The sequence below is a fragment of the Eurypyga helias genome, unplaced genomic scaffold, assembly GCF_000690775.1.
Source record: "Eurypyga helias isolate BGI_N326 unplaced genomic scaffold, ASM69077v1 scaffold10631, whole genome shotgun sequence".
NCBI lineage: Eukaryota > Metazoa > Chordata > Aves > Eurypygiformes > Eurypygidae > Eurypyga > Eurypyga helias.
The window spans coordinates 856-23,740 of NW_010228913.1; the positions used below are offsets into that span (position 1 = coordinate 856).

The 22,885-nt window shown below is 41.4% G+C and overlaps 1 protein-coding gene across 1 annotated transcript; it reads right to left on the reverse strand.

Moving 5' to 3' along the window:
- Nucleotides 1-635: 635 nt before the first annotated feature.
- APLF (aprataxin and PNKP like factor) lies at nucleotides 636-22,123 on the reverse strand. The gene is made up of 8 exons (XM_010160200.1): nucleotides 22,025-22,123; nucleotides 20,506-20,632; nucleotides 17,770-17,948; nucleotides 14,669-15,057; nucleotides 7,880-8,005; nucleotides 7,021-7,067; nucleotides 5,556-5,594; nucleotides 636-841 (listed from the first exon to the last, which is right to left on the reverse strand). The coding sequence occupies exons 1-8, from the start codon at nucleotides 22,121-22,123 to the stop codon at nucleotides 636-638; spliced, it is 1,212 nt and encodes a 403-aa protein (XP_010158502.1).
- Nucleotides 22,124-22,885: the final 762 nt, after the last annotated feature.

The following is a 22,885-nucleotide window of genomic DNA, read 5'->3' on the forward strand; positions in this document are numbered from 1 at the left end:
ACAACCAAGGGGTTCCATGCACTGAGATACAGTTCTCAAGTGACTTAGACAACCCGTACTGAACTACTGTACATCAGGGGAATCAAAGAAACGACACTGAAAAGGATAGCTGGTAGCAGACCAAGGAAGTTTAAGCCTGCACTAACTCAAAAGAACATTAAAAAATGGTTTAGACAGATTCCCCAGTGATGACCAAAATTTAGTCTGTGACGCTGCAGGTGTGAAGTGTTAACTCCATTCAACACTGTATATACTGTGTTTTAGCAAAACAAAAGGCTTTCCTAATGCCAGTATTTCTTTCAAGCACAGGAAGATGAAGCATTAACAACCTTTAAAGTTGTATTTCAAAGTATGAAACACCAATGGTGTTGCAAAATAAAAAAAAAAGGAAAAAAACCCTACCTTTCAGAGCTCAGTCCTCTGTCTCCACCATTTGTTTAAAAAAAAAAAACAAAACACGCACCGAAATAATACATATGGACAAGATAAGCATTGCTGAATGCCCTCACCCCCATTAAAATCTTCCTGTAGGTCTACATCACTGAGGAAAACACAGTTTTCCCAGTAATTTCTCTCCTTGCACATCCATGTTTTAACACAACCAGATCAGACATTTGTAATGTTGTTCTGTGCAGCTACTTTTTGGTCTTAGTAAATCTACGTGCTTCCTGCAAAAGCGTTTCAACATCTTCGTTATCCTTGTCTTCTGAACTTGGTTCCCAGTCAGAGTCTTCATCAGTGGGCTCGCACTCCTCCTCTTCCTCATCATCTATAAAGCCGTCATTAAGGTCATATTCATTTGGTTCATCATTGTCACCATCCTTCCCCACAGCCCTTTTCCCTGTAGAAACAAAAATGTCATATATTCATGAATCACAGACACAGAGCGAAGGAGACCTTGCAGAAACTACCTAGTCAGTCTCGCTCCTCTCGAGGAGAGAGGATCAACTGAAGCACTCTACCCAACGCTTACTATTTCGATTTTCAAGACTTCCGTGAAAAGCTAAACCATCTCTCTGACACCTACTGCAGCACTTACCTGTCTGATCACTTAGAAAGTTTTCCTTACCAGCTTTTCTTCCAGCACTTGAAAAACAGTATCAGGCCTCTTCTGATTATGTCTTCTGGTATCAGAAGACGGCAATATCAGATAATGTCTTCTGAGAACTCTCCTTTCCTTAAGGAGCGGCACACACAATCTTCCTGGCTGTCTTCCTGCTACTTCTGTACTTAAACAGTCCATCTATCTTGCCATTTAGCCTCCAGGTATTGCTAGGCCCCTATTTTGACCCTAGATTTTCTGCTTCATCCACACAAACTGAGAGCTATTTTACACTCACACCCTTTGGAATCTGACACGGCTTTTAATTTCCATTCACTTCTTTCCTGAGCTTCAGGCAAGAGAAGGGAATGCGCTAGGTCACTCACCTCCAACGTTCTCAACTGGGATCCACGCTGCATAGTCTGTGCTTCCTTTCCGAACACAGATAAGCAAACAACAAACGCTGAACGCTCCTGAGCTGGGTGCAGCCTACCTGTTTCCCAGTTCTGACTAATCCCTTGTGCTGCTTCCTAATCTGCTGCCCATCCATCTTCTCACAACCTACATTTTGTGACCAAATTGCCTTCCTCGTATTTCACAATGCTCTCTATTGGCAGGAATCAAAGACTCAGAATGGATGCTGTTTGCAGCATGTTCCTCAACTTTTTTAGACAGCTTGTTCTGCAGTATTCTTTTAATTGCTCAGATACGTTGGCACATATAAACCAAGTCCCAGAGGCAGGATAATTCTATTTGAAGAAGCCTTATCTATCTGCCTTGGCAGTCTCTGTACTAAGCTGCTGCCTTGGCAGCACTGCCTTCTCCCTTTATATATCAGCAGCTGGACCCCTTCAAAGAGTTTATTTCCACTGCTCCTGATTTTTGGCAGATGTGTGTAACCCTGGCTTTACAAGCTTATATTGTCTTCCTTTTTTTCTTACACATCCACAATTCCGAACTAGCCACACTCTGTTAATATTCCAATTGTGCTATTCTGCTCTTAAGTCAGAGCTCTGAGTAGAATCATGTTTGTTCCTCTTCTTCCCAGCCTACAACTTTTGCATTATTATTTTATCTAGTGATACCCTGTCAATGATCTCATACAGATAATTTATCTGTTGAGCAATTCTTGTCATCATCTTTCACATGAAACTATAAACATGCATTTTTTTCCCCTCAGCTACAGACCCCAGTCCAAATCGTCAACGTTTATGCTAAGAAATGATCATGGTTAATAATGTCTTGCAACCTCCGGTCAGAGCCCCAGACACTCAAGCTATGCACATAGTGAACAAACAAGAGCACCATTACCTTACGCAGATCACATCCTCTATCACTCACATTTTTCTACTGGTGGGAACGTTACTATTCCAGAATTATCTTATGGTCCAATTAACAATTTATGCTCTCTAGCAACTCCCACCCAAGGTTTTCAAAAGCATTTACAGCATAAGTCAAGTTTCTCAAAGATACACAATTTTATGGATGAATTGTGCTACAGAGGCACTGAATAACCTCCTAGATTAATGTCAACCACATGTGACACAGCCCATAATATAATTCAGAAAAATCCTGAGTAGCCATCTATAGTCTTTGAAGGACCAACTGTGCACCACCTAGCAGAAAATCCTGAAAACGCCAGCTGCCAATCTGAGCTATAATCCACTATTCCACTTGCTAGTTTATTGCTCACCAGACCTCAGAGGAGATGAGTCGTGTCCATGTTTACTCAGACCAGTAGAATTTCTTACAGGAATCACAGACTATGATCCTGCGGAATTAATCATGTCTTGGAGGGGAGAGGTAAAACCAAAGATGCTAAATAGGCAAGAACAAAATCCCTCTTCTCACACTAAGCTTACAAGAGTAAGCCAAGACCTGCTTAGCAAAGCAAGGCTCTTCTTCACTTTCACAGCAGTATGGGCGGTATTTTACAGAGAAGGAGGAATTTCGGCAAAATATTGACTACTTCCATATTTCTCCTACAAATGTACAGGGAGCATGCTATGTTTTTCCTCCCTGTACATCAATGCTTTTAGATTTCAGCAGGGAACCATACACTTTCATCCATGTCTTCCCACTCCACCTCTTTCTGCTACACTTGAATTCTGCCCCACAGCTCCTAAGGCTGCTCATTCGGTACCATTCTGCCTTTTCTCTGGCACCATTATGTATCAAGATGACCTTCAAACTTGTATCTGCTCCATGTGGGGAGAAGCAGCCTGCTGACCACCCCCTCCAAAGCATTTTGTTTGGAAGTGAGCTAATCAGCTTGCTAGGAAAGCTGCAAAGAAGCACACAGGAAACTCCTGCATCGGGCACAGCCACACCAGGTCATTCATCTGGGCAGTAACGACAGAGCAAGGTCATTCAGTGGTGACAACTTAATGACAGCAGAACTCTGACCTTTCTCTCTTTTTTTACTTCTTCCCTTATGACTAGTCCCCCAGTAATTAACTTTACATTATTTCTCTGAACACAGACCACATTCTATACACAAAATCTGCAATATTCTGGTAGCAATTAGACTACAAATGCTAAAAATGAAACATGTCAGATGTTATTTAGATAGTACCTTTCTTTTCTTGGCTGGTAGAGTTTAAATACACTTGTATGGAAATTAATTCTGCTGTGCTTAACAGTGCAGTCATGCCAAACAGCATGAAATAAAGGTGAACAGAGCCCTGTCTGGCTGTGCGACCTTGCACGGCTCCATACGGCTGCCTCAGATGTGAACTTGCTGAGCCCAATCTTTTACAAGCTTTGCCTTCAAGAGAGCAAAGCAAGCGAGTCAACAAGATATTGGAAAAAAAAGCCCAAAAAACCCCACAACACACCAGCAAGTATGAACAACACTTGATTAATGCACACCCTTCTCTCCCCTGAGCACGAAGTATCCATTTTTCCCTGGTTCATACTTAGCATGAGGAGTCGAATTTGAGACGCTGCATTTCATGACCCTGCCTGAAGTTCGACAGGCTTACCAGAGAAGCACTTTCCCCCACGTAGTCTGGCTTGGCTGACCCCCTGCCATGAGCTGAGCACGCAGCATCTACCACCTGGGTACGGAAGGTGTTCTTGGGAAAGGCAGAGCTACAAGATAAAACCTTCACAGTTCAGACAGAGAGTAAGAAGCACTTTAGATACGCAGACAGTCCAGCTTGCTTCATGATAAAATCTCAGCCCCTCACTGCTCTTACAGCGCTGCTAACAATCCTCACCACACTGCAACATGTTTCTACAAGGGAGCAGAGACAGAGATGGGGCTGTGCTTGCAACACAGGATGCAGCAAAACAGACAGGTAACATACGTGCCTCAGAATATGCTAGTACAGAGATAAAACCCTATCAAGCACGCAAAGAGATGAGAAAGAAATTTCTCATATAAAAGCAACCTCTTGCCTCCACCCAACAACAGAAACGGAGGCCAAAACACGTTGCCCGGAAAGCTAACTACACTTATTTGCACTTTCATTTATTTTCTCAAGAAGGCAGATCCCTGTGTTTTGAGGAAGTCTTTCAGAAATGCCCAGCCACACCTTGGTGATCCCAAGGAAGAAAAGACAGTTCCCACGTCCACTTGAGACGCAGCAGCTCCACATCCTCACGCTTTGTTCAGGCCAGTGAAAGGGAAGATGACATATTATCAGACTGCTCTTTAAAACTCACTTTGAAATTATTTTAGAAAGAATAGGAAGGTTCCCATTTGGAAGCTGACATAGAGAAGCCTGGAAACAGACCTAAAGGATATTTCAAATGGGAATCTACACACCCACAAGGTGAAGTTAACACTGTTGGCAGCAGCAAAGCAAGCTAGGTGTGCCCCTGGTAAATGGAGGAGATATTCATACACCATATTACAATTTACATCAATCAACAGAGACTACAGCTTGCCTGTGCTACTACATAATCCTCACTGACAACTAGAAACCGAGGTAAGAAAGACACATATGTAGGTTAGAGTGAAAACTGCCCCCAACACAAAGGCATTACCCACCTTTTACACTTTAGTCCTAACAAGCCAGTACCTTACCTGAAACATCAATACCTCACAGTAAGTAGAAGAAAAGCTCATCAGCACATGCATCGATATCACTTGAAACTTGGTTAAAGGTCAGTTCAATGCAGAAGGAATAGCTCGATGTTTCAAAAGCAACCAATCTTTCAGGGCACCCTTAACTAATTCTGGATGAAATATTGGATTCCTTTCATCCTATTATGACCTCTGTGTAAGGAAGAATCAATTTAGCCATGTGTATCTCTCCTTAAAACCTATGTTTTCTTGTCTGCTTCCAGGGAAGTACAGGTATGCTCATCCAGAAAGCATGGCACAAATTCAATTTCAGCACTATTACTTGTAAAAAAGCAATCAGGGTTTTACTATAATAACGACTACTTTCTCATCATGTAAGTACAATAGTGCTGGAGATGCTTGATGAAAGTCCCAAGAAACAAAGCAGATGAGCTGTGTCCCATGCTGATGTGCCCATTCATTCCCACAGGACATACTCACCATTCTTCGAGGTTCGTTGTCGGGTTCCTCTTTTGGTTACTAAGGAAAGGAAAGTTATTAGTCAGGATAGAGTACAACCTAGCATAAGGGTTATTTCATAGAGGTTGTTACAATAAAAGACTGACCTATTAAAATAAATGCTGCAGTGATGGTGCTATATTTACAAGCACAATAACACATCTCCTGCCCAAAAAAACCCTTTTTTTTTTCTGCATTGAATAATTCCTAAGAGGTTACCCAGATGAACTGTTCTTACAGTTATGGACCATTCCCTGTGTAGACCAATGTCATGAATACTGTTTGTTGGTTTTGGTTTTTTTTCCTAAGCAGAAAAATGGAGTATTTCAACACATTAAATATTTTACGCTGTTTCCATAAATGTAATTTCTCCTCACAAGTGTCATAAACCTGACTCTTTAAAGTGAAACCAATTATCATTACATCTCCATAACTGTTCTGCCCTGAAATACTCTTACTGCATTTGGATTTCAAGTGGAAAATATCTCCAAGTACAATAATCAAGAAAAAGCACCAAAAAAAAAATTGCAAAGTGTCTCTTTGAAATATTTAAGAACAGACAAAATGTAAACAGTACACTCCCCTCTGTTTTTCAACATTAGTTACTGGAATATAAAAAGACTAGAAAATTTTAGAATAGAAACTCAGGTTCAGTTTTAATTATATTCCCTCCAAGCCTCAGGAGAACATACATGCAAAAATTTGTTCTTTCACTAAGAAAAATCACTGGTAAAAAAAAAAAAAAAGGTTAAATTGAAAAAGATGACAGACATGCTTGCAATGTTTGTTTCAGAGCATCACAAGACTAGAATTCTATGTTACCTGAGGAATTTCTATCAACAGAAAAATAAGAATTAAAAGCAAGAAATCTAGCAATATAAATCTATACTGTTAAAATATTTCTGCGTACACATTTTGCTCTGGGGAGAGAAGAAAAGCTAGAGAAATATTTTACTGCAGTATCCATCTGAAATGTTGAGAAAAACTTCAGTAACATCTAAGTATGTTCTCTTTTCATCAGAATACTTCAGCTCTGAATGGAGGAAGCAGAATGTAGTGACCCGGTAATACCACACTATATGATGTTTAATTGTCAACAAAGCCTATTAAACTCATTAAAATATCCACTCGCCACATGGCATTTTTGTCAATTCCTAGGATACAAAAGCACACAAACTACATCAATTGTGTCTGACCCCGCCCATCGCGCTGCCGTGAAAAACACAGGGAAAAGTGGGAGCAACTTTGCAGCATCCAAAGAACATTCCTCATCAGGGCAATACAGGGTAAGCTGCAAATGCAGTGAATACAGGGTAAGCTGGAAATGCAGTGGTACCCACTTACCGTAGCTGAAAGCATTTTAAGTCCAAATTTTTGGTATCCATTCCTGGATTTTGGAGTTCTTCCCCCACCCACCCTTTGAGCTATACTGAACAACGTGGCCTACCTGGTGGTGCACTGTGCTTGTATTCCAGCTTGTGCTGCGGATTCTTCCTGCAAAGAACACCAGTAAAAGCTTGATTCACCACCTTGTTCCACACTTAACGAGCCCAGAAGTCCTTGGTATTTTATGGATAATTTTAATTTTTAATCTTTAGGATCACCACACTTTCTGTGAGAGAGAAAATGTTTCTCCTCAGGCAAATCCTTATTAACAGCAGCCATTAGTTTCAATATGTCCCTACAGAAGTGTTATCGCCCCAAAATATATCCTTTAGTCCATTGTATCAATTACACAGCAACCATTAAACTCTGCAAACACAAGCGTAAAACCTAGATACTGAGAAATGAATGGAATAAAACAGTCTCTTGAAGAAAATCAACAGTGCTTAAAAGAAACAGCAGTCAGTCATAAACTGGATTTTCTTGTTGTTACCCAAATTATGCTTTCTAACAAATCAAATACTGATTAAAGTATGTTTTTGTACAAAATGTAAATTTTGGTAAAGTATTTGCTGAAACTTAAAAGTTACACATCAAGAACAACATGTAACAATAAATTATTGTTTATGCAAAAGATGAACAGTTTACTACATGTTGACAAGTGAAAAGGTGTTGATCTCTAGGTCATCGGATAGGTTCCAAAAGTCAAGTTTTCTGGTCACCAGCTGGAATCACTAACAAATATTTTGCACAGACTTTGGTGCTTTAAAGGTAGTAGCCTGTCTACAGTCAATTTCAGAAGGCTACAGTCAAGATTTAACCAAAGAATCAATCCTCATTATTCCGTCCTCATTTTGCAACTCCAGGGAAGAACACTCTTAAAATGTAAACCAAGAAAAGCCGCTTTGGATGGTGTTTCTGACCTGTAACAAGCCATTCCGTAGGGACATTCAGGCCGGTTGTCATCGTTATCCTGAGTTACAATCTCCATTTCATGATAGTCATCATCATTAGGGTGACTGAACTGCTGAAAGTGAATGGGATTCTTCCTGCAAAAGACAGAGGATGTATGGAGAACTGACGGGTCCATGTAAAGAGGAGCAGTGGAGATAACACAGGCGTTACTGGATCAGTGACAACTCATTTGTGAGGTTACATAAAAGGAGCTTCTACTTCATGTAGAATGTAAGACCTACTTTCAGGTTAACAGAAGAAAAGGCTTGTCTCAGCACATACTGCAAAAGACAAACCAGGAATTTTCCCATTTGCCACCAGCTTTACATTTCAGACCTCCAACACGTACACCATCTACTGACGCAGTCACACAGCGCGACTCTTCCTCAGTGGTCAACTTGCTCAGTTCGGCTCTAACGGGGGGCAATCAAAGTGCCACCTCTACCGAAGTCTTAGCCCAGGCTGGAAGGACGAAGGCATGGCAGCCAGGCAGCGGCAGTATTAAAGGCTCCCCACACCCCTGGGTGATGGCCATGAGCTCCAGGCAGTATGCCTCCATTATTATTTCTCTTCCGTATGCAAGTTACTACTCACTTGCATACTTCAGCGGCCAGCATGTTATTGCAGATGGAGCAGTCTCCTGGGCATTACTTGGATTATGCTGTCCAGTCTGCCTTGGCTACCCTGACATTGTATTTGAAATATCAAATCGATATTTCATCAACAACGATGACACGAAGTTGTACCGTAAGGTGTGACAACTCCGTGCGTAGCTGAGTCACACCAATGTTGGTGATGAGGGCACGTGCCTAGGATGCCTGATGTTTTGCTCTACAACACTTTTGAATCCAAGGTGAGCAAGAGGTGAATGCCTGATTGTCAACACATCATTGAAAGAACATTTCTACTGCTTCGAGACATTTGCATACACACCGTACAAGACAAGGCAGCCATAAACATCACTTAGAGAAGACTTTGCTTTATAAAACTTCTGTACGTGAGGTTAAGAAAAAACACAGAAAACCACGTTACGACTTCAGGAGAAATTCATGGGACAAATCGAAACGTGCTGCAAAAAATGAGTCCAAGTGAACACACTGGTACCAAAAGCAAATCTACTTTTCCCCTACGATTTCTTCTAGAGTCACTTCTCAAGCATAAGATTTAAAAGCAAGAAATGTGACATCTTTTACCATATGATTTTCCAAACGACATCCACAAAACGCTTCAGGATTTACCACACTAATTCCCAGAGTACATAATCTTCAATGTCTTCATGCAAATCACAAAAGTGACCGCCATGCCTCAAGCCCGAGGAATGACAACTTGAAAACACAGAGTTTACACTTGTTACAGCTGCATTTAGAAACACTAAGTCAGCAACATGTAGGCAGCTAGTGACATACACAACAACTTCCTCAACGACCACAGGCATTCTTTCCTTTCAATTCACAACTACTGCTTATGAGCTTTATAGGGAACAGTCAATATTAATTTCAGCATTTCAACTACCACCTTAAGAAAAACCACTTTTGTTACAGCTTTTGCAAAATGATTACTTAAGCGCTGTGAGCTCTGCTAGCCATTCAGGCTCCTTTTAGGCATTCAGAAAGGGTTAAGTATGCAGTATTAATACTTTAAATCATTGTTTGCCTGGTATCTTTCACTCAGGAAACTCAACAAGTAAGCTACAGCTGGACTCTTCAATAAGCTACATATCAAAGATCCAGTGTGCCTTGGATCTATTTACACAGGTGAAAGACTTCCTGTCCTGGTCCCTTCTGTTAACTTCTGCAAACTATGGCATAAGTAAATACTGTTTCACTAGAAATCATTGCAAGGTTGCATTTACCAGTCTCTCATTCTACAAGTTCTCAGGAAACATCACTTCTTACACCAAATTCAGCCTGACTGACTACTTCTTTTTCCCATTTAAAAACAAACTAGGTGAAGCCAATTTGTCTTAGTGGCTACTTGCAATGTTTTCTAAATGCATAGAACTAACTTACTAGCAATATTAGCCAGAATTTTCAATCATTTGAAACACAATTAATCTTCTGAAATGGATACAGAAGCAACTGATGCTCTGTGACAGCATTTTGACATTTATTCTGACATTAAGATACATGCAGCATCCTAGTCACCAATGGAAGAAGGCTAAATAGCCGTCCATTAGCCAACCTACTGTATTTAAGAGACAGCCATTTCCTTTCAAAAATTTACTTTGAAACCTACTTGGACAAGACCAAAAACCCTTTATTGCATGGAAATTATTGAAAGACACAGGGAAGAGAAAAAAAAAAAAGCAGGATGAGAGGAAGGAGGAAGAGAAACTAAGAGGTCTTGACTTATGCTCCCTACCACTACGCTTCAGGATCTTTTGGGCCAGTGGATGATACTCCTCAAATTATGCATTACCTGTGAAGCACCTCAAACATGTCCTACTTCAGATGCTCAGGACTAGTAGAAATATCCTATTTTATCTTACCTTTACCTGGCTATTTTGTACTTATTCCGCTTTTATGTGTTGTGCAATGATATCCAGCAAAATAAACAAAAGCAGAAGAGTGCACAGCTTATATTAAGCAAAGATTTTCCCTTCTTACTAAAAGGAAGAAGCTCTAGATTTTTGCAAGGGTTTGGTTTGTTTAAGGGATTTTTTAAAATTTATTTTTAAGCACAAGAGATTTGAGTTGTAAGAGCCCAACATCTATCACACCATGAGTTGCACTTCAAAGTTAATTAGTTTCACAGCAAAACCTCACTGCACAGGAATATGTTATTGATTTGATGAAAACAAAATCATTAAGCTTTACTCACACACCAATTAAAAGCCTATTTTAAGAATAAAGTTTTATGGGAGCTTTGCCTTCTCAAACATACTCACACAGCTACTGCAACTTTGCTTTCGCAGCAGCTCTGAATCGGTGTACTCACTTGATGTAGAGCATCGATATTGTACACACATGATGCAGAAAATTATGGAAATAAAACTGATAAAAGCTCCTCAGAATCAACACAGTTATCTCAAGGAGACGTTCAGTATTGCTCAGTGAAATATTTAAGACAGCATTTTGTCCGTGCAGCTACCAAAAGCAACTTAATAGCTTTTTCTAAAACAAGTTTAACTGATGAGGTCAGAATCCCTGTCTCTTCATAATCACAGGCAGAAGACTCCTGCCATTTCAAGGACTTACTTTCTCAGCTGCTAAAGAAACTAGTAGTGAAGATGTAACAAATTGCCAGCAGTAGTTATAAAGCCACAGAATTCAAGCCTGAAGTGATGGCACAGCTGCGTGTAAGATGCTTGTAAGTTCTAAACTGTAATTCTCATTAGAAGACAGGACTCGGAAAAGACAGATGGAGATCTTCAGCTGCCAGATTTACAAGCTTAAGGGGAAAGGAAAAATACATATTTTCATAAACAAACAAACAGCAAAGTATTTTAAAAGAACGCACATACAAATGTAAAGGTTGGTTGAGCACGCCCCGCTCTGGCAGCTATGGGAAAGATTTACACACACGCAGTCAGCAGAGCACTATCGCAGGTCAGCAAAAGGATAGAACTGTGGACAAAAACTGTGGGTTCTGGGTTTAGAGGTGAGAGTTCAGGTCTACTGCACCCCTTCAATGCAGCCCTGGAAGAGGGGGTTGGGTTTAGATTTATTTTTAATTCCCTCTTCTTCTCACTTCAGAAAAAACAAGGAGCAGACAAGAAAACGAACACAAGACAGTATTCAAAAAGTGAGTTCCGTGAGAACAAATATGGTCAGATACAACATACACAGAACACTTCGCCTCCTGGTGGTGACAGCAGTTTCTTTCAATTTGGTAAAGCTTCAGGCTACCTCAGAATCTGACACTGAAGGACAGTGACAAGAAGAATCCCTGGAGCAAGGGGAGTGCATCAAGCTTGATTCTTTCAAATTCATAAATGAGTTACAGAATTATTTCCTAAGTGGTTAGTAAGATATGTGTTAGAGAAATCCAATAAGATTAATCAGAACTAAAATTAAATCTTTTCAATTTGTGCTATTTTACTAGGTACTTACCAAAGGTGCCAAAATAATATCCAGAAGTACAAGTTCTCTTAACAGGTGTTTAAAAAATAAAGTCTAGAACTCTGAGTAGCATTTACCTATTGAATAAATGACATTTTATGAATAAGAAACCTCACCTAGATAAAAAACTTGAAGGCAACATTACGATTATCAAATCAGTACTCATTTAAGATGTTGACTTCTACAGCACATCGTGTTAGAGGACACCTTTCACAAGGTTAAAGTAATGAAGGAGAGGGAAACCAACTGCCCACTGTACTCAAAAGAGCACTCAAAGCAGCTCCTCTTCCTTAGCAACACTAAAAACTATTTTTGCTCAAGAAAAACACTAATCAAGGAAAAACTGAATATGCTATGTCATGGTTTAACTCCAGCCACCAACTAAGCATCACAGAGCCGCTCACTCACTTTCCCCCTGTCGGATGGGGGAGGGAATCTGAAGAGTAAAAGTAAGAAAATTCATGGGTTGAGATGAAGACAGTTTAATAGGTTCAGCAAAAGCTGTGCACACAAGCAAAGCAGAACAAGGAATTCATTCAGTGCTTCCCATCAGCAGGTGGGTGTTCAGTCATCTCCAGGAAAGCAGGGCTCCATCACATGTAACGTTACTTGGGAAAACCAACACCATCACACTGAAAGTCCCCCCCTTCTTCCCCCAGCTTTATACGCTGATCATGATGTCACATGGTGTGGAACATCCCTTGGGTCAGCTGGGGTCAGCTGTCCTGGCTGTGTCCCCTCTCAAGTTCTTGTGCACCCCCAGCCTACTTGCTGCTGGGGTGGTGTGAGGAGCAGAAACGGCCTTGACGCTGTGTAAGCACTGCTCAGCAATAACTAAAACATCCCTGTGTTATCAGCATTGCTTTCAGCACAAATCCAAAACACAGCCCCTTCCTAGCTACTCTGAAGAAAACTAACTCTACCCCAGCCAAAGCAGCATGTGCTACCAACGTGTTCCTTCCAAGCATCCGCTCACCTCACACTTGCATACATGTCCTGTTAAAAACAAGGATGACTGCAATGACCTGCTTTAACATTGCTACCCCGTTGCTGCAGAGCAGGTCATTGCAGTCATCCTTAACATTGCTACCCCGTTGCTGCAGAAAGTCTGCTTGGTGGTCTTGTCCTAAAAGCAAATACTAAGAGAGACTACAATGCGTGTTTCTTTTGCTGTAATCAACCAGGTTTAGTCTCCCGACATTTTCAGCAGATCAAAGGTGATGGTTTTGATACTTTGTATTTACAAACTCCCACAGAAGATTTCATCATGTCGGGTTCAAGAGCATTATTTTTTCTTACAAAGCAATACTTCCCAAAAGTTTTAGAATAAGGACCCAAGAACAAGTGCGCACATACAGACTCCTGTGTCATATTACTTGTGACTAAAATTTGCCTTCCTAAACATCAGGAATCCTTCAGCATATTAGAGCATTAAATCAGCTTAACCCCCATAGGGGGGAAAACTTGTCTTAGGAAAATTAAAAGTAGCTGTGGCACTTTTATGAGGCTGCATTTGTACTACTGGGTCACCTTAACTGCCTAATAAAACATGTTTTCATCATATTCATTAACGGCAAAATTTGAGATACGTGAAAAAGCATTCCATGAAAGCTGGAAATCTGTTTGTTAACTTTTACACTTCTGATTTACACACTGAACATAAACAAAAATCCATTTACTTGTGCTTGTTTGCTTTCTGAACCACCTCACTGTTTTTCCTATTCAAGCCCCTTGGCCCAGAGGGGAGGGGGAATAATCAAAGGACTCCCTGTTTCCTGGCTCAGCCTTATCTTTTGTGCTTACAGTGCACACAGGTTTGTCTAGAGCTCAAAGTCTTCTCCTAAATGCAGTCCCCAGGTCACTTGCAAGCCTCAAGACCACCTCCAGATTTGAATCTTCCCTTTGATATACCAACACATGGCACTCCAGATCTTTTCTGGGCAGAAAGAAATATCAGGAGGCCAGGTACTCCGCACTGGCGTTTTGGAATTTCACTGGGATTTTGGTATCGCACAAAACATTTGTATGATGGACTTTTCACTGTGAACCAAGAGGACATGAGCAGGAGCAAAGAAAAAAGCTGTTCTTCACTTGAAGCATTACCAAAGACACTGACCAGATAAGGGGTCACACGGAGTCTGTCCATATGCAAATTGTTCTGATTTCAGGGGACTGAAAGCACCAGGGGGAAAAAAAAAAAAAGAAGCAGGCTGGCCAATTTATAATGAAAGCAGTTCTTGATTATTTAGGGATTATTCAGATCAGGAAGCATGCAATAACTTCAATAAGAATCATCATCTTTCATAGAAATTTCATCTGCTAATAAAACAAGCCTACAGGGTCTACACTGGGAATTTCAACCATTTACCGCTCTCCTCCCTGCTGGTACATGTACTGCACACAGAGGTTTCCTATTTTTTTTTTCCTTTAAAATGCACCTTTGTTTATTATTTCCTACAACACTTCATCTTTTAAATTGCTGAAGGACTTCATCCCTTGTTTTACCAGTTTGCAAGACATTCTGGCTCCTTCTATACTTTTAAAATTCTTGTTATGCCATCTGTTCCTCATCAGCCCCCTGCTTACCACAGGATTTTTTCACACCAAAACTTGTAACGACTTTACTGTTATCTCTTCCACAGCTTACATTACTTCTTAATAACAAGCTAGCTTAAGCTAGTTTTAACTTTGCTTTACCTGTAACAGCTTTTTCCATACATGCAAGGTGTCCTCTTACGCTTGATCTGTTTGGAGCTTTCTGAAGCTTCTGCACTTCTGGTTGAATCAGAAATTTCAGTCTCGTAATCCAGATTTGCATCAGGCTCATGAGTCCCTTCCTGGGCACCAAAATTTTGGGAAGTCCTGCCCCAGTGAGCTTGTTGGCTTGTAGAACCAGTAATCTGCTCTTTGTTTTCTGTTTCCTCAACGCTATTTGTTTTACTGGAGCTCTGACCTATTCTTTTAGAACATTTACTATGCAGCTGCCTATCACGTTTTTCCAGAGAACTTCCAGGGTTTTTTGTTCCAGTCTTGCCATTTCCTTCCATGTTTCTCATGGTACTCTCAAGAGGAAATCCAGATGTATTCTGCGGAACAAGGTTACATTTTGAAGGACCTGAAAATTTACACTCTTCAGAATTAAAAGCTTTAAGGTCAAACTCTGCCTCATCTCATCATTCCGGTTTTCAAAATCAGAGAATCACAGAACAGCCCAGGTTGGAAGGGACCTCAAAAGATCATCTGGTCTTCCACTCCACTTTCCAAACTGAAGTTAGCTGCTAAATACAGCTGCAGAATGAAAGGCTTAGGTTAAGAACACACACAGACAGTTTAGAGAAGAACTTATCCTACAGCTCCTGTCCTCAGCTTCAGCTCCCTCTCAACACAGAAAGGCTCCATTCTCACCACCTCACTTTGTGAACAGTCCAAGGACTTCATACTAAATTAACTTCCAATTAAAAGTACTGCTCCTGGAAAATGAATGAGGGTTATACATGTGAAGATATAGCGGACTCTAGAAGAACGTACATTCCTATACAAGAATCAATTTTAATCCCTTCAGTACCAAGGTATATGGGAGATATCTATATTTATCTATCTATGGGAATTAGCAATATACACCTTGAGCTAAATCCTAACCCCGTAATCTTAAATGCTTCACGTCATGACTCTGAATCATAAAACAGTTTGTCAGTAGATACCATCAGGCAAAGATTCCACTTTTGACAAATACCACATTTTAAATTTTGGAACATATGTACACTTAAAATAAGAGAAGTGTGCTTTAGAAAAAGGAGATCCATTACCAAGACAGAAACACTGTCCCAACAACCGAGACGTTACCTGGAAGCATACCTATTACTGAAGGCTGAACTACTTGGATACACCCCAGAACTATTCAAAGGTCTCTGCTCTTTACAGTTTACTAACTAGTGTCCCCCTCCAGTAAACTTATACTTTGTTTACAAGGATGTGTTGGGCAGAGCTTGAAAATTCAGCCGGCGGTTTCCTGTTTTCACTGCAAGTCTCACAAAACATGAACCAAAACCAGAGACAATTACATCCGAGCAGCAACGTGATTAAGAAAGGGCAAAGTCAGCATTGGTATCAAATGATCCTGATGTCTCCAAGTTGAGTTACTAAATATGCTGCCAAGGACGACTCTTATCGCAACTCCCAAAATACGGCTGAGCAAACAACCGCAGCTTCGGAAATTAGCCTTCGTTTGCAAAAGGAGGACTACATTGCTCTGATTTGCCACCTTCGCTTGTGACTTCTCTCCTACATCCTTCGATCCATGGCTGATACTCTATCTAGTGAGAGCAAATCCTTCAGAGTTATTAGGGCAACCAGTGAAACAACAGGTTGCAAACAAGGAAAACCAGAGAGGACAGCACTATTGGCACTGTTTACAACACGTACACGGCCTCGCTGCCATCCGGCGGCTGCTGGTGCTTAGAAGAATTAAGATTCTTTTTACTTCCTACCCTACAGCAGATTTTCACAATCCCTCAAATATAACAGCAGGAGAGTGGGTTTGGCTTTGATATCAAAATTCCAATCTTTTAGACCACTCTATGATTATTACTTATGCTCGCACTAACCCACTGCTTTTCCTGCGAAGTTCTGCAGGTAATTTCTTACCCTCTGCTTGAGATAAAAGCGATTTATGAAATTATTAGGAGAAAATAAGTAAGGCTCCATACTTCCAAACTGAAAAATGAAATAATTCATTATGTAGTCACTCACCTTATAATCTGACAAAAAAAAAACTACCCAACAACAAGGCTCACTGCTCAGAACACTTTTTGAGATTAAAAGATACCACTATGTTATATCAAAACTACCTGAAGGGTACACTCCCCGTGAGTAGATCATTTCAATTAACCTCAAGATTTAATTAAAAAAAAAAAACAACCCCCAACTGTTTTCAGTGTCAAAACCGATACCAGAATAGTATTTTAAGTATTTTATCAGATCCTGGAAGAGATCCAGGCAATCCTGATGCTAGAGATTAGAAACACCTCCCCAGGTTGCTCACTTCAAGGAAAAGTCAGTGAAAGCCTCACGTTGCTCTCACCAGAATATGTTTTGTCTGCCTTTGATAATAATCCCTCTCTTTGCATCACTAGCAGGGTGCTATCAGTAAGCATTCAGCTGCCTGCGAACGCAGCTGTACTTCAAAGCCACACCGGCACACCAGGCCGCTGAACTGAAGGGTCTGTTCACACACTGCCACAGCTTGTTTTGGATTTCAGACTACTTTTTGTTTTCATTCCTTTTATTTTCACTCAGATTTTGATAGTGGCATAAGCACACACTCTGCTATCTTTCTTCAAACGTAGTGGTTGCTAAGCCACATTTCCAGACCATAAAGCTTCACCAACTGGAATTGCCCAAAATACTGCCAAGTCCAGTGTTGCATTACGTCAGTGTCATACCGTCACCTATCCCTAAAGGGTTCTCAGAAACCACACACCAAGCCACTCCTAGGACCAGGGCTTTGGCCCATGTCTTCCAGCCTCTTGCTGTAAAGCTTAAAGTCTGGAATTTCTGTGGAACACTTGGGGCCTAAATCCCAGATCCTGAGAAGAAAGTGCAGAAAACCAAGTGTCTGAAGACTTCCAGGATCCTTGCTATAGAGCTGTCCAACAGACTGGCATTTCAAAACCACTGCTAAACAACAAATCACAAGCAGAACACACCGTTATGTTGTAGACCTAACCTTCAACGTGACACTGCCAACTACATTGTCATTTTCTGAAATACCATGGTTCTGCCCTGATCCAAAAAATTACCTGAGATGAAGGGGCAGGGATGAAAAGACAGCTCCTTTTCCCTTGATCTTGCTCTTCACCTTCAAAATCCTCCACGGTTTCTTCAGAAGCCAGTCTTCTTTTCTGCTGGATATTTACTTGTGACATTAATGACTCCATATTACTTTCTCCCCTTCCTCGGCCTTTTTTCGTTCGACTACCTTGAAAGAAAAATAAAAGGGTACTTTTGAAATGCAACTTTTAAGGTGAAATCCTGATCATTAGAAATCCAAGGCTACATCAAAGCAGAACAGAACACTGGGCAAAAAGCATGAGAAACAGCAGTACTCATGCATGTGCTGTTCCAACAGCACATTTTTCACTTCCCCGCTTACAGGAGTAAAAAGTATGTTTTAGAATGAAACACGTTTGAGTGGAAAATTTGAAGGAAAACAATAAATGTGTGGCAGAGGATACTCTGGACTGAGTGTGTCGGTATGATTGTCAATCTCATTTACACAAAAGGAGCTGATCAAGTAAACTAAACGTTCCACAGCGACTTTTACCGCAGACCTGCCAAGTAAATATAATTTCAGACTACCAGTTTATACACACAAACATCGATTAATTAGGACGTGGCAAAAATCAGGGTATGCCCGCTTGCCTAATCACATCATGGCTGATTATTTCATCACCCAGTAACTGAAAGGAAGACCGCAAATGCTGTGCCTCTCTTTGGAAAGCTTCACATCCCAGAAGGAGTCCTCTGTACTGAAGTAGTAGTTCCTGGATATACAGCCAGGAGACAGCCAAGGCCCTTGTGCCAGTTTCGTTATAGCTGCATCTGCTGCAAAACACACTCCGAAGGAAGATGCTCGATGCCATTTTGCAAGACTTCAAAAACTCCCTCCAAAACACAGACGTGACAGAGACAACTGTAGGAAGCAAGGAATTCTTCCAAATGTTAATGTCTGACTTCAAAACAACAAATTGGTGTTCCCGTTCCAGCAGGAAGACATGCAGAACAAACAGAAGGGCAGCCTTTTCATTGTACTCTCTACCTTCCTGTCTGCTGCCACCCTAGAAAGATGCAAACCATTTCACAATTTTAAAGGAAATAGGGGATTTGCAGAAGGGGTTGGTTGTTTTGTTAAAGCAGCTCATTCTAAGCTGGGATCATTATGCCACATAATGAATTTTCAAACAGCTCCAATAGAGTCTGTACATACCCTTGGCTCCTTCGACAGCACAAAGCTACCCCTTGCCCACACAGCTCCAAGTCTCAGCACCTACATGATCAAGCCTAGGCGCCCTACGTTCAGCCTTTGAAACAGGCGTTACGTACACACATATAACACACATTATCGCCTTGTGGAGGAAAACCAACCCACCAAAAAAAGTCACCCCAAAAAAAAAGGCCCCACCGAACGTACGAAAACAATCACAGTAGTGCAGGGCTCGACAACTCCACCCAGCCAGCGGAAGTCCTCTGGTACATCCAGCGGTACGACAGAGGCGTTTAAAGCCAGAGTTGCCCAGGCCAATCCACCCAGACACCTGCATTTACTACAGGAGGTGAGAAGGGATTGGTCAGACACCACATGAAATACTCCTGCAGGCCAGCTCAGGCATTAAGGGCCAAATTTTTCCATCACGCCATCTCAGCAGAAACGGCAGGTGGAAACAGAGGTGCTAAAGAACAGCCGTTGGACACAGCAGAGCGGACACACCAGCCACAGCCCATACGCTGAGGCTGGCTAAGGAAGGAAATGCAGCAGTTAGCACCTAAACCACCTCACACTGGGCCACAGAACAGCAAGCAGGGGGAGGCACGCTGCCCTCACTACAGGGAAAGACAGAAATGCTGGGGGAGTGTTGTTAACGTACATAGTCATTTTCCTTCTCTCCTCTCTTTAGCCCTCCGGTGCCACGGATAAAAGCCATCAGAGCAATAAGCACCTTGCAGTAAGGTTGTCAGAGAGTGGGTAATGGCAGTTTTAGGACTCTTTACAGGCTCCCAGGACCAAAGCCAGACATGCTAGGAAACCTCCTGCAGCACCCCTGTATCTCACGTTGACCAAACACAGTATTCTGCTGCTGTTACTGCTGATACACAGCGGTAGACATTACTGTGGATTCAGCAATCTCCTTCTGCAGGAAGGACAAGAGGGAATGCAATACTATTTTAGCCTCATACCGGTAAGAGACTACGATAATGTGATGAACTGCTCCTCCTAGAAAGAAACTTTGGACTAAATGATCAAGTCTGAGTCAGTCATGGTTAAAAATAAACTAGCACACCACTGCTCAAGAACACCCCACCTTTAAAACCTGTGAAAGTAGAAGAATCTACATTTAGAAGGGCAACCAGTGACATCCATGTGGAGAAGGCTTGGAATTAAAGGCACAGAAACTACCCAGGATTTACATACTAAACAAAACCAGTGAGTTTATAGCAAAGGGCTCTAGAACATCAGATGTTCAGCTGCCCACAGAGAGTATCAGATGGATGTTCAGCTGCCCAAAGAGCTGTCCTTTTCATGCCACTACCTGGCATGAAAAGGACAAAAAGGAAAATCAACTGATCGGAAAGAGCTCTTCCACATCCCCAGGACTGATGACAAAGGAGACAACCGAAGTCAGTCTCTGTCAGCTGCCAGAACGTAGAAGACAAGTGACAAATCAGTGTTTTCCATCATCACAGCTATAACTTAAGAAAATGAGATCAAAGCACACAAATGTATATCGGTACACAAACATACGACACTGCAAACCTACCTCCTTCCATTACAGGCTCAGAAATCCTCTGAACCAGAAGGTCTCTTTCCAGCATCCAGGATGGAAGCACTCTCTTTCTTTGAATAGATTTTGACTGTTCACTTTCATTATCATCAGAAGGAGGAACCTGAAACAATACTTACTGTTCAGTACCCTTCCCCAGTTACAAAAGAGGTGGAAAAACAAGGGCACAGTCATGTCCTTCAAGGGTAGCCTGGGTAACTACCTACTTTTTGGATGGTGCCCACTGCCTGATTATTTTTTATTTATGTATTTTCACAGTTCCTATTCACTCAGAAAAACAACATCTCTAGAAACCTTCATGTAGTAAAACAAACAAACAAACCACAACAAAACAACCCCTTAGACCTTTGGAATCAATATTTAAAAAGCTACAGACAAGGTTTCATAGAAAAGCTATATTAGCATCTTGCTATAGAGTTTAAACACACAGAACTAAGAGAAGAGGAGGTTTAACCAACAAATGCCTATTTGTCAAAAAAACCCAAACAGATAGGTCTAGCTAGCATTCTCTCAATTCCTTTCTCCAGAAAGGAACCACAGTCTAAGCAAATTAAATAATTAAATCCACCAAAGTCATGTTCAGTTCCTACTTATGTACTGAAAGTAATGCTATCAGTTTGACTCTCTACTTATAAAAAGGTGAGTATCCATCCCCGGAATCCCAGCTACAGTAAAGGATGACATGTCCCTTGTATGCAGCTGATGTGTGAGTGATGTTGACTAACAGCTGTGCAGTGATGTTGACTAACGTGTCCCTTTTAGCACTATACTGCTGGATACACAGCAGAAGACTTAAGAAAAAAATCCCACTGGCTCCATACACTATTTATCAGGCTGTCTGAAAGTCATTTAAAAAAGGCAAAAAATGCTTGCTTTGAAAACCGAGTTTTGCTGGACAAGATGCCAGCTGCCAGGGAAGAACAGGAGGGTTATTTGTCTGTGTGTTCATATGGACCTTAACAAAACAACTCCATCCCAGCTGTACTATTCAAATGAAATGGGCTGCTAGGACACTATGAACAGACATTATAGCCAGCACAAGGTGTCTACAGTCCCACTGCAGGCTCTCCAGATAAAAAAAAAAAAGCCTCTTTCAGAGTCTTCTAGGCTGGTTGGGAGAAAAGTCATTCATTCCCCATAGCCCTGACAGTACTTACAGAACAGCTACTGATACAGACCAGAGACCAGAACTGGACTTTGTTCTGTAGCACTGAACTCAGCTACTGTGTTCTTAGTTCAAAATACACAAAAATGGCTATTGCTACTGGAACATTACAGAGATGCATTACTGCAGTGTAATTATCATAGGCAAATGCATATACTTGTGTGGCATACAATCCCAATCCACCAGACAGCAGATATTTTACGCATACAACTTTGCCTGAGTTCACTTCTCGGGGGAAAAAAAAAAGGGGGTTTAGAAAACACCCCACCTGCACTTCATTTTTAACAAATACTAACAAGTATTAAATTTAATTAAAAAATTAGCGCCCACCAAATGTCTGGAAGTAGCGTCATTTTTTCTCATTTTTGCGGCTCCCTGGATCTCAGAGTTGGAACACGTCGGTTCTATTAACGATGGACTGCAAGACATCTCAGCGGGATGAAGAGTTGGTGTTTCTTCTGCATCAGCCTCCTGATCTTGTCCTGAGAAAGGAAAGGAAGTTCATTTTTAGCACGTCAGACTCACCATGAATATGAAAACGCATTTGTTACTCAAGCACGGAAGTTAGTCAGAACACTTGCCATTAGCACACTTCTAAGCTGAACGTAACATACTCTTTCATCAACTTACAGAGTAAATAAACATGCCTTCCCTTCTATGTTCCACTGAAAATGCTCTGAACTAAAGATTTCCCACACAGGGCTAACCACTACTGCAGTGTTTACGTACATAATTTGTACTAGTCACCGCTGTGACAGAACTTTGAGAAAGCTTAACTTACAGCTTAGAATTTGCTTTACTGTAAATCAGTGCAATTTCCCCCAATCTGATTCTACACTAAACGTTAGGTAACAGCGTTAAGACACAGTTTTCAGGATCAGACGCCCAATGAACCCGGCAAGTTCCCGCTACAGGCCCTGCACTGACACCACGCGCTCAGGTGCTCGGAGCTGGTTTTAAACCCTCAGCTCACAGCACTCCCAGCTGGAAAGCCTTTCAGACGAGAAGCGCCACGAAACCGCAACCGGTTGTCCACGAACGCTTTGCCCTTCCACCGGTCACTTCGCTAACAGAAGGGATTAGGGGAAGAAAGCCTAATGACCGCTTTGTTAATGACCGCTCTATTGGCTGCGCAGCACCACTCGGGGTCGATGCGTTACAGGGAAGGCCCAAGCTGACCGGCTGAGCTGG